This window comes from Electrophorus electricus, chromosome 3, assembly GCF_041902795.1.
Source record: "Electrophorus electricus isolate QZ-2024a chromosome 3, ASM4190279v1, whole genome shotgun sequence".
NCBI classification, from domain to species: domain Eukaryota; kingdom Metazoa; phylum Chordata; class Actinopteri; order Gymnotiformes; family Gymnotidae; genus Electrophorus; species Electrophorus electricus.
The window spans coordinates 22,156,991-22,169,490 of NC_137499.1; the positions used below are offsets into that span (position 1 = coordinate 22,156,991).

General features: G+C 49.3%; 1 protein-coding gene across 11 annotated transcripts in view; it reads left to right on the plus strand.

The window, feature by feature from the left end:
• rptor (regulatory associated protein of MTOR, complex 1) overlaps positions 1 to 12,500 on the plus strand; it is an 80,167-nt gene that overhangs the window by 46,137 nt on the left and 21,530 nt on the right. For all 11 annotated transcript variants that reach the window (XM_081710607.1, XM_081710608.1, XM_081710609.1 and 8 more), the window contains 10 exons: positions 649 to 732; positions 1,942 to 2,052; positions 2,192 to 2,266; positions 2,463 to 2,528; positions 3,378 to 3,569; positions 3,759 to 3,899; positions 4,078 to 4,198; positions 4,832 to 4,972; positions 5,745 to 5,900; positions 9,866 to 9,984. In XM_081710607.1, coding sequence (XP_081566733.1) covers positions 649 to 732; positions 1,942 to 2,052; positions 2,192 to 2,266; positions 2,463 to 2,528; positions 3,378 to 3,569; positions 3,759 to 3,899; positions 4,078 to 4,198; positions 4,832 to 4,972; positions 5,745 to 5,900; positions 9,866 to 9,984 — 1,206 coding nt within the window. The remainder of the gene's footprint in view (positions 1 to 648; positions 733 to 1,941; positions 2,053 to 2,191; positions 2,267 to 2,462; positions 2,529 to 3,377; positions 3,570 to 3,758; positions 3,900 to 4,077; positions 4,199 to 4,831; positions 4,973 to 5,744; positions 5,901 to 9,865; positions 9,985 to 12,500) is intronic.

Sequence of the window (12,500 nt, forward strand, 5' to 3'; positions counted from 1 at the left end):
TAATGCCTAAGTATTGTAACACACAGTGCGTGTACATATGTGTTGCAAAATGAATTTCCCAGCCCATACAGACATACACTCTGTATGATGTAATTAAAGAAATAAGCCATAAGCCACACACACACAGCTGAGTAATAATTAAATAACAGCAGCATGTGGATAGTATGTGACAGCCACAACACCTGTTGTTGTTGTTGTTGTTGTTTTTTTAAATCTTTTTGTTTGAGAGAGCGTGTGCACGCTTGTGTTTTGTTTATGGGCTATATATCTGGGTTATTTTTAAACAAAATGAATAACAAAATAGCCTGCCAATGCAGCGTAAAACACTGCTTTTTTCACTGGGTTCCTCAGTTCAGATCCGTGTGTGTGTGTGTGTGTGTGTGTTTCTCATAATCTCCGACTCCCTCGCCGCCCCTCAACTGTCTAGGTCCCCTCGTGTCCACCACAATGTCACCCTGCAAACGTTGCCGCGGGACGTATTCATGAAAATGAAATGTTGATCTGGGCTCAGTACACCGGAGCAGAAGTGGGCAGTGGGTGGGATTGTCTGTGGTGGTGTGTCCTCTAGCTCTGTGTTGACTTGCCAGCACTCAGACATGAGCTCGTCTTTGAGGTCCCTTCTCACTGCACCCCACGGTTCTCTTTCAGGTCCTCCTGAGCCAGGTGCACAGATTGCGGGCGTTGGACCTGCTGGGCCGCTTTCTGGACCTGGGGCCGTGGGCTGTGAGCTTGGTAAGGTTACACACACACACACACACACACACACACACACACACACACACACACACACACACACACACACAAAAAGTTAATTGTAAAGTGGTTGATGTTTACTTGGTTAATTATTTATGTCAGTAAAACAGGCTTGTTGTGAAAGGCGGTGGAGATAAACGTTGATGTTCCAACGCGCTAACTGGTCACAGTTATCAGCAAGAGTTCCCATGGGAGGAGGGAGAGAGAGGGAGGGAGGGAGAGAGAGAGGGAGGGAGGCAGAGGTAGAAAAAGAGCGGAAAGGTACATTTTTTAAAAAAGTGTCGTGCTGTGATTCGTGCTTTTTCTACAGCATCTCAAACAGCCCCAAAAAAGAAAAAAAAAAGTGGGGGGTTTTTTGTAACTAGGACCAAGGCCGCAACCAAAGGCCAGGCTTTCCTTGTCCCCGTCCGGCTTCTGGTTGGGCGTTAGCCAAGCGTGGTGTTTGGTTCGAGCCCTTCAGAGCTCATATGTTGCGTTGTAGTGGGAGCAGCGGGTCTGTCTGTCCTTCATCAGTCACGTCTCACATCAAGTGGACAGAGACCAAAACAAGGCCCTCTGTTATGGGCTCACTCCCATCCTCTCCACCCTCTGTTATGGGCGCAGCAGTAGCTCAGTGGTTCAGCTACTTGACTTGTAATGGGAAGGTTGCTGGTTCAAGCCCCACCACTGCCAAGATACCACTGTTGGGCCCCTGAGCAAGACCCTTAACCATCAATTGCTCAAGTCATAATTGTAAGTCGCTTTGGATAAAAAGCGTCAGCTAAATGCCGTAAATGTGAATGTTATGGGCTCGCTCCCTAAATGTTATGGGCTCGCTCCCTAAATGTTATGGGCTCGCTCCCTCGCTCCCTAAATGTTATGGGCTGGCTCCCTCACTCCCTCGCTCCCTAAATGTTATAGGCTCAGTCCCTTGCTCTCCACCCACTGCTTCTCTTCTCCGGGGTTATACTGTACTTTAAAATGTTGTGTTAGTGATCAGTGAAGTATTTTAAGCAGGTGTCTTGTATGTTACCAAGAAATGATGAAATGACTAGCGAAAAGTGAATTCTGCGTGTGAATTCTCCCCCCTTCTTCCACTCTCCCTCATGCCCTTTCTCTCTCTCTCTCTCTCTCTCTCTCTCTCTCTCTCTCTCTCTCTCTCTCTCTCCCTCCTCCTCCTCTCCCCCTCCCCCTCTTTTCCTGATCCAGGCTCTCTCTGTTGGAATCTTCCCCTATGTTCTTAAGTTGCTCCAGAGCTCAGCGAGAGAGCTTCGTCCTCTCCTCGTCTTCATCTGGGCCAAGATCCTGGCCGTGGACAGCGTAAGATCCCGACCAATGGATTCAGAAGATCCAGTTTTATTAAATCTTTCTCACTCATCGTGTCGCACTCATCCTCTCATCTCTCTCTTCTGACACTCCTCTGTTCTTTCCCTCTTTCCCCTCCCCTTCCTCTCTGCAGTCCTGCCAGGCTGATCTGGTGAAGGACAACGGTCATAAGTACTTCCTGTCCGTCCTGGCTGACCCGTACATGCCGGTAAGTTTTCCCCACATGTGCCTCACAATATCTGTCCAGTCCTGCGTTCAGTTTCCTGACATCACGTCATGCGCACGGACCAGCCAGGTCTTGGTTTGAGGGCTTATTTATTATTTGTTTGTGGTGTTGGTGTTTTTTTTACGGAGTGACTCATTGTCAGCTTCCGTGACTCACGGTGTCCTGACTTATTTGGCAGGCGGAACATCGGACCATGGCTGTCTTCATTTTGGCTGTGATTGTCAACAACTACAACACGGGACAGGTGGGTTCGTGAGCGGCGGAAAAAACGTGTCCTGCTCGTCCCCTGAATGAGCACGCACACACGGTAGCGAAAATTAGACGAAGAGAAAAACACAGTCCAATCCAAGTCTGGCATGCGTCGGTGATGGCACTTCAGCTCCAGATAAAACTGCAGGACTCCACGGTATCTCGCAAGTCTGTGACCCATCCCTGTACCAGTTTGACCTATCAGTGCTGTGTGTTGACCCCGAGGCCCCCCTGGCAGTTCGTGAGCTGAACTGGGCGTCATGTTACATCACTGACCCTAAACTGTGTAGTGTTCTATGTGCAATGGTAGCTTAGTGTTTAAGGTACTGGACTTGTAATCAGAAGTTTGCTGGTTCAAGCCCCACCACTGCTAAGTTGCCTCTGTTGGGCCCCAGAGCAAGACCCTTAACCCTCAATTGCTCAAGTTGTACTCATAATTGTAAGTTGTTCATAAATGTAAATGTTCTGCAGGACTGGACCTGAAGGTTCCTTGAGTAACCGCTGTCTTCCTGTTATTAAGACTGTTTTAGTACTTTCTGGAACATTCCGGGATGTCATGTGCATGCAAGAATTTGTCTTGTCTCATGGTTCTACCTGATTAAATTATTTAATGGGAATGGCGTATTAAATCATTTAAAATAATTTGTAAACAATTTTTCTATTGTGTACTGGTAGGCTTTCTATCTATATAGGTTAATACAAAAAACAGGCTTACATTTTTCTGCCAACGGTGCCTTGTGTACTCCCGAAGCATGCCAAGCTACCAGAGAGTTTTAGTATGACCTCTGACCTGTCTGCTCGGCGCCTCGCTAACCCATGCCGTCGTGTCTTCCTCACCCTGCAGGAGGCCTGTCTCCAGGGTAACCTCATCTCCATCTGTCTGGAGCAGCTGAGCGACCCCCACCCCCTCCTCCGCCAGTGGGTGGCTATCTGCCTCGGCCGGATCTGGCAGAACTTTGACTCGGCCCGCTGGTGCGGGGTGCGGGACAGCGCCCATGAGAAGCTCTACAGTCTCCTGTCTGACCCCATCCCCGAGGTACTCGCCCCCCCCCCCCACGCGCACACACTCAACAGGACTGGCAGTGTAGTCCTATACGGTCCTATGGCTCCACTGGGTCGTTTCTATCCACTCCCAGTCTTGGTTCTGGTCTCCAGTTGGGTGGCAGTGCGATTTATCTCCAGTATAAAGGCGCGGCATGGTTGACACACCCACCGTGTCGCACAGGTTCGGTGCGCGGCCGTCTTTGCCCTGGGAACCTTCGTGGGGAACTCGGCTGAGCGGACTGACCACTCCACCACTATCGACCACAACGTGGCCATGATGCTGGCCCAGCTCATCAACGACGGCAGCCCTGTGGTCAGGAAGGTGAGGAGCACAGCTGCAAACCTGCGTTAATTGACCTGTTCTAGCACACCTGCGTCTGTGCTGACCTTGCTGGCCTCGCCTACCTGTGTTGACATTTCTGCTCTGCTGATTTTGCTAGCATGCCCGCATTAGTTTACCTGCGTTTCCTGACTGTGTTGGCGCTTGGTAACCGTTGCAGGAGCTGGTTGTGGCTCTGAGCCACCTGGTGGTTCAGTACGAGAGCAACTTCTGCACTGTGGCGCTGCAGTTTATGGAGGAGGAGAAAAACTATGCAGTGCCCTCACCTGGCAACACTACAGGTACAGGCACACGCACACACACACACACACACACACACACACACACACATCCCTCCTATCATTAGTCAGACACAGCTGTATGGTGGTGTGTTTCAGCATAGGGTTTTGTGTTTTCTGTACAGTTTTGAATTGCATGTCCCCTCTCACAAGCTTGAACCTGTAAAAATCAAAATGTATGTATATATATATAATATGCTTTTGCAACTGCACTTAACTGGTAATATTTATGAACAAAATAGGAACTCTGTGATGAATTCCTGTGTCCACAGTGACCACTCTGAAATATAATCTTATAACATATGTCATAATCCCAATGTGCTGTAAAATCCACCTTATCCAAGTCACACGACATGAGCCTGTTGACTGTAGCTTTAAACTTTGCAAACAGAGCTAGGCACCTCGACTCGAAACAAATATTTCAACATTTCTGCAATTAGCCTTTCTTTGACTTACCCTGAGTCAATTGAGCACATCAATAAACCGTGTCCCTGCTGAGTCTGTGCAGTTGCTAGTCTCCCGACACCTACAGACGACACACGGAATCCCAGTCACGCGCTCTCTGCAGTCTGTGTTTCTCGGGACATGTCGAAAGGGCCTTTTCATAACCGTAAATGGCGGCTCGCACCCTTCCAGAGCCGGGGAACCTGACCCCAGTGAGGGATGGCCCAACCCTGCCGCGTCTGCGCCCCGTCAACTCCTACACGAACATCCGAGCGGCCACCACTGCTCGTAACCTGAACAAAAGCCTGCAGAACCTCAACCTCAACGAGGAGGGTGAGCTCCTCGCACACACGCCCCACCATCCATGGGGGGAGGGACTCGGGTGCTTGGTTTAGAGACACAGTGCGAGTAGCTGTCAGCTGGGATCGAACACATGACCTGTTATCAACCCCAAGTGCCAGAAGGCGTTCCGGATTCTTCTGGATCTTTTTCTCCACCTGCAGGACTCTGTGATCCGCACGTCATTGTAACTACTCCCTTAACCTCGTACTAATAGTGGACTCCGTATCCAAGGAGACTAGAGTCAGGTCAACGTACGGGGCCTCAGTCTACAAAAACATTATTTTGTTGTAATGAAACAAAATAGTTTTTCGTTCTGAGGTAACAACCATTAACCCCGAGTCAAAGATTTAGGAGTGACATCTTGATTTGATCTTGACTGGCCGTGTCACTGCTGACGTGCCAGAGGACAGCTGAGCCGCTCTGAAACGAACCCTGTGTGTTAACGTCACGCACCTCGATCACTCAGGGTCAGGACACGTTTCCTCTGTTTTTAATCTCTGTGAATTATGACATAATTCAGGTTTGTCGGAGAAGACAACTTGGACGTCTGCAGAGCTGAGAGGCTCCCCTGAATCACCTAGAAACCTGGACCAGACTATTAGATTGCATTACATTACATTAGATTACATTACGTTACATTAGACTCAAGCTGTGAGCAGGTCTGTGCGTTAGGTATGTGCTTAGTTAATATTCAGTTCCTCTCAGCCCAGCCGAGAGATCGGCCCAGCTGTTGGTGTGATGTTTTTGTGCACGTGTGCTCCAGGTGGGCCCGTGACCTTCTCCCCTGGCAACCTGAGTGCCAGCAGTAGTGCCAGCAGTACGCTGGGCAGTCCCGACAACGACGAGTACCTGCTGTCCTTCGAGACCATCGACAAGATGAGGCGCGTCAGCTCCTACTCCTCCCTCAACTCGCTCATCGGTGAGTGGGGCCGCACGCCCGCTCGCCCCCCGGGGCAGTACACGATTCCTCCATCTCGCAGCAGCGCCTCCTGGTTGCCGGGAGGTGCAGCTCCCAACCCAGTGTCAATGGATTTTGACTGCAGACTGCCACTACAGACCAGTAGGTCTGTGTGTGTCTGTGTGTGTCTGTGTGTGTCTGTGTGTGTCTGTGTGTGTCTGTGTGTGTCTGTGTGTGTGTCTGTGTGTGTGTCTGTGTGTGTGTCTGTGTGTGTGTCTGTGTGTGTGTCTGTGTGTGTGTCTGTGTGTGTGTCTGTGTGTGTGTCTGTGTGTGTGTGTGTGTGTGTGTGTGTGTGTGTGTGTGTGTGTGTGCGTGCCATCACACCCGCCGCCCTTCCTGAGGTACCACGGAAGCTTCTGGATTAGGGGGTCATCCACCATCTGTCTTCTCATTTATATCTAGTTATCTGAGATATCGGGGTCAGTAACACAGAGACGGAACACAAGCAGCAAGTCAAGCAGCCTGACGTATCTCACACCTTCAGGAAATGGACACCAGAACTGTAACATAATTTACACGTACCGTCATGAGAAAGTAACACAACACGACTACCATACAAGTGCCAGGCTGCAAGCGACATTAGTAATTACCCACGACCGTTATGCAAATCAGATGAAGCTAACGGTCTCCAGCGTGCCGGTTAGCGTGCTAGCGCGCTAGCCTTTTTAGGGCCGGTGTCTCCTCCGAGGAGAGACACACACTCGCTCTCATTCACGCTCTCTCACACACACACACTCTCACTTGCTCTTGTGCTCTACCGTTCTCTCTCTCTCCCCTCACCGCTGCCTTTTTGAACTGACATTTCTGCGTTGTGCTCATAATACCTTGGCTGTGTCTGTGGATTTGAGGGGCTTTTAGGTTGCCATTCTGTGCAGAATCACCCCTCTCCGAGCGTGTGATGGTGTGTAAGGTAATATGCCTCCACCAGCCATCGCACGTTTATAGGGCTCTTTGTCAGGGATGTTACGACAGGATTATTGCAACTGATGTGGTTCATCTCTTACATTCTCATCACTTTTAGCTTTTGGCTCATTTCACTTGCCCATTAACCAATCGGCATGCTCCTACAGCTTTTATCCAATCATCATGGTTCTGTTTTTAACCAATCAGCAGTCCCCTACACACCATGCTCTCATGCAAGTTTTCCTCAGCTTTCGGTGGGTTTTGGCTCTTCTCTGTTATACTCAATCTCCATATCTTATTCTCGGTCCTTTTCTCGCATTGTTTCTCTCGCTCCCAAACACCCACCCATACGTGCATGCACACACACATCATGTTTACGTAAGGTGCTGCCAAATCATCATGAAAATAGGAAGGAATGATGCATAAAGCAATTCGGAAGGTGCTGGTTTCAGTTACAGTCAGTAAATCACATCAGATGAGGAAGGAAACAGAACCACAAATATGTGTAATACTGAGAGAAAGTTGAGCTGCAGGTGTGGGCACATGGTGCCTGGGGAGTTTCCAGCCGCTGCAAAATTACTGTGTCCTGTGCGTGCTTGTGTGTTTCTGTGCTTAATATTAGTCTCTGTGTTCAGAAGCTCTGCCCAGTGTCCTGGTGTTTTATGGCAAGGATCACTACACTTTTTCATGCAGCGTTATAGTCTATATAAACGCCTCCCGTGGTCCGTGCCTGAGAATGCCCCGCCCCCTTTTCTCTGGCCTATCTTCAGCTTCCTCTTGCTCCCACTGTTTCCCCTCTGCCTACATCTTACATAACCCCCACCAGGGGCTGCTTCAGTGGGGGATGGGGGTCTTTAAACATCTCACAGAGACCACCACGTCCACTGGCAAACACCAACAAACACCCGCGTAAACATTAAAACACCTAGGACCATTCTGAAGTTGTCAGCCGAACCATGTGACCGGTAGAGAACGGTTTTAGAGACTCGTACGCGAGGTGTTCGACGGAGAAGGACCTTTAGTAGGTTGTCAGGGTTTTTGTTTTTTTTAATGGTGATGTAATTCATGTAGGCCAACAGCCCCAATAAATTAAAAACAAACCAAACCACAGTACAGCAAGCTGGGAGTCTCAATAGCAGGATTCCTGCACAGAGATGCTGCTTTAAGTAAGTCCGCTGATATGCTGTATGTATGTATGCTTTTGTTTGTGTGTGTGTGTGTGTGTGTGTGTGTGTGTGTGTGTGTGTGTGTGTGCTCTAAAAAAACTCATCAGAAACAAAGTTGTAAGTTTGGCGGTTTGAGGTTCAGGCGTTCTGTGTCCGTGGGAGGCTCCTCACATCTCAGCAGGGTGCCAGCAGGAACGTGCGCCTACACACCACATGACCACTTCCTGCCTCTCAGCGGAATCCTGTGTCCCGTTATGCACAGTGTCTCAAACTGCTGCATCAGGCTCTGCGAGACCGGGGCACGGGACCCCTTACAACACGAACGCACAAACTGTCCAGCAGCAGTGGCCAAATGGATTAGTTCCTTCTCTGCACCGGAAGAGGTGTTCATCCATAAGAGCTCGTTAGTGTGCACTCGTTAGTGTACACGTGTCAGTCTAAACTCCAATATATATACACGTGTGTGTGTGTGTGTGTGTGCGTGTGTGTGTGTGTGTGAGAATTTAAAAGACACTGATGAAGAAACCGTGATGTCAGCGTATAAGTATCATAACCCCCTGAAGTGTCGAGTGCTCTCCTGGAGCCAAATCACTGTGACAGGTTCTCATTAATATTTCAGTGCTTTCATTACGGAGACATTTCCATGAGCCATTATTATGAATTGCTCGTAGCAGTGCTCCGCCTCCATTGTTTTGATTTAATTGAGCTTCGGTGTGGGTGTGTGCTGGGTATGATATGGGGCTGTTGCCTTCTGATCTCAGACTACTTGGGCATTTCCTCCCACTTCATAGTGGTGGGGCCTTAAAACAGTTTTCAGTTTGAAGCTGATCTGGGAACAGTTTGCGCTTGTGATCGGGCATGAGTTTTGTGAGGGTTTGCACCTTTAGCTCTGAGGCAGAATGAGGGTGTGAGTGTGTATGAGTGAGGAAAAGAGGTGTGTGTGAGAAAGGAGTGTGTGTGTGTGTGTGTGTGTGTGTGTGTGTGTGTGTGTGTGTGTGTGTGTGTGTGTGTGAGGGAGATTGAGAGAGAGACACATACAGAAGTGTGTGTGTGTGTGTGCGCATTTGTGCTTGAAGGGTTTTTCCCAGAGTTTAAGTTTAAGAAACTCCCTGGATTGATTGTGGGGCAAGATGGCACACACACTCTGAATCTCAATGACTCTGGAAGCCTGCCACACTCGAGGGCTCACACACATCCACGCATGCACACGCGCACACCCACACATGCATGCACACACACATACAGCCTCACATGGTTATACACACACACACTGCAACCACTGGGTAGCAAATAGAGACACAGCACAGGCACACACACACACACACACACACACACACACACACAGCACACCGAACCAATAGTCACGCTCGAGGTTCTGGGGACCTCGCATGCATGGATGAGCTCATTTCCTGTGTGTGTGTGTGTGTGTGTGTGTGTGTGTGTGCGCGCTTGCACGCATGAATGCAAAATTGACCGCCACAAGTGGCGACATTTGGCGCACGACAAAAGGAATAAGTGCACTTGAGGGCATTGAGGAGGCCTAACACCACGCACAGCACGTTAATGTCATCATGATTTATCGCCATTCTATCATACTCAGTGATGAAGTTTAAATATCAGCGTCTGATCCATGATGGATCACGTCCCATCAAGGAGTTGAGTGCGTCCCGACAGCAGACGCTCCAGACTCCTGTACCGGCACAGCCACGCTCCATTTCCCCCTTCCCCGTTTCCATGTTTCCATGGTGAATGGGAATCTTGTAGCGCAGGTTTAGCAGCTTACTTCAGCTACAGGGTTTCACCGACACCTACGGAAGATGACGTTATCTTCCCCTCTGTCTTTCCCTCCCTCTGCAGGCGTGTCCTTCAACAGCGTGTACACTCAGATCTGGAGGGTTCTGTTACACCTGGCTGCCGACCCGTTTCCCGAAGTGTCCGACCTGGCCATGAAGGTCCTTAACAGCATTGCGTATAAGGTACGGCACGGGACGCGGGACATGCTCATCATATCCGCTCACTCCTCTCGAGGTACACTGTGAGACCCTCACATCCACTCTGAAGTGCCCTACGGAGCACCTTTCCCTTACATCAGCTCCAGTACGGTGCGCCGTAGGACGCCTCTCCTCATATCCACTTCATTATGGTGCGCCACGGGACCCTCTTACCTCATTTCAACTTCACTGCGGTGTACCAGAAGACCCCCCCCTCTCCTCAAATCAATTTCATGCCCTAATGGGATTATTTTGGAGTGTTTGTGGGCAAGATTGTTATTCCAAGACTGTCTTCCATCATTATAAATGTACGTGTGCACACGTCTTACGCCTACTCAACACCCACTGCAGACTCTCCCTGCTCTCTCCATTTCTAAATGTGGGCAGACTGATGGTAGCTGAGCGACACGGTCTCCCTCTCTTGCTCTCACTTAGTCTCTCTCCGTCTCTCCATCCTTTTCGGTCCATGAGCCCTGTCCTCCAGTCTGTAGGGGGTCTCTCCCCACGGCAACTGCCCTGTCCTGTTCATCTCAAAGCCCCGCGATGCGCAAGGCCTTCGGGCGCTGAAGCACCACTCTCCAGCCTTCTGCTCTCCGCCGTCCGAGTGCGAGTCAGGCCTGCCGCATGGGAGCGTCACTTCCAGCTGGGCGCTTGCGCATAATACATGCCTGACATGGTCATAATCTGTTTATTGCGTAGTTATAACACTTTGTAAATGTAAAGTTTAGGTATCCGGGGAGTGTTTGTGGCAGGAAACTCGATATTCTAGATTTGCATTATTTATGAGTATGATGATAATCGTTAGGCATTAAATCAGGCATAAATTGTAGTTAATTGCCTCTGTAGGTGTCCTGCTGTGCAGTTTTTGACATGTTTGTGGTGGTTAGCACATCGCATTTTGCAAGAGACGTAGATCAGGCACCGAGTCACGTCACCACTGTGTCTGTGTGTGTGTGTCTGTGTGTGTGTCTGTGTCTGTGTGTGTGTGTGTGTCTGTGTGTGTGTGTGAGGAAGTATTGCCCAAACCTGCTGTCTCTCCCTGATCATTAGTAGTTGAGTCTGTCCCAGACTGGTGTCTGTCAGGTCATTGTCTCCTCCACCACCATCCAGGGTGTTAAATTTTGCTTTAACATCGTGTTAAATCAGATCAGCAGAACAGCCCTAATATATGATATTTTACTCTGAGTTTACATTCATAAAACTAAGCAGAAATGCTTTTTCCCCCTTTTTTACACAAAGGTTATTTTTCGTCCAAGGTATATTTTATTCCCTTTTTCACATAGTGAAACAGTGTTGAATGTATTACAGTGGAGACAGTGGTTTGCTTCTAAGGGAACGATAAAGAGAATACCAAATGAGAATTCTAGGAAAGGAGAGCTGTTGTCCTGGCCAAGAGCAAACACTGAGTTAATCCACTGTGTTGCGGGCAAGGCCGTCTATATAGCACAAGAAGGCTTTCCATTGAGAGAACCTTTTGTGTGATTCTGGCACTGCGTGTCACTCTCTCATATCATATACTTAATCTTGGTGACTGTTTTCTGTCTCTGTATCTCTCTCTACTTCTCTCTGTAACTAATCTCTCATCCCTTCTACATCCTTCACTCAGTCAAAGTCTCTGAGGTTAAAGGTCAACCTTTCTGTAATTAGAATCACATCACTTCTCGGCTCCCGTCAGCGTCCACAGAAACGGAGATTTGCAAGCAAAAGCAATTGATGTCCTTGCCCCTCCCACACACACACACACACTCTCACTCACACACTCTCACTCACACACACACACTCACTCTCTCTCTCACACACACACACACACACACACACACACACACACACACTCTCTCACACACACACACACACACACACACACACACACACTCTCACTCACACACTCTCACTCACACACACACACACACACTCTCACTCACACACTCTCACTCACACACACACACACACACACTCACTCTCTCTCTCACACACACACACACACACACATACTCAGACACACACACACTCTCAGACACACACACACACACACTCTGACACACACTCTCACTCACACACATACACACACACACAGAGAGAGCCCTGTTCTATTAGCATACAAATCCCATTAATCCGAGTGACCAGCTGGAAGCCAGAGAGAATGTGACGGCTAACTGGATTTGGACATGTGCCTCTTCTTGTGGTGTAAACACCTCCGCGCCTGTCGGCTTTCCCGACACAGGCTCCGGACGCCTCCCCCGTCCGGGTGAGGGTGACAGGAAGGGAATGTTCATGTCAGGAGCCAAAGCGCTGTGGCTCCATCGCAGGTGGGATGTCTCCGTGATGTAATATTGGATGAGACTCACTCCAGGTGGTCAGGACGCCTCTATGTCCCTCAGTTTGGGACACGTTATGAGATTTCTCACCTGTGTGGTATTGAGAGTGAAACTGAGTGAGTGGGCTCTGTGTGTGTGTGTGTGTGTGTGTGTGTGTGTGTGTGTGTGTGTGTGTGTGTGTGTGTC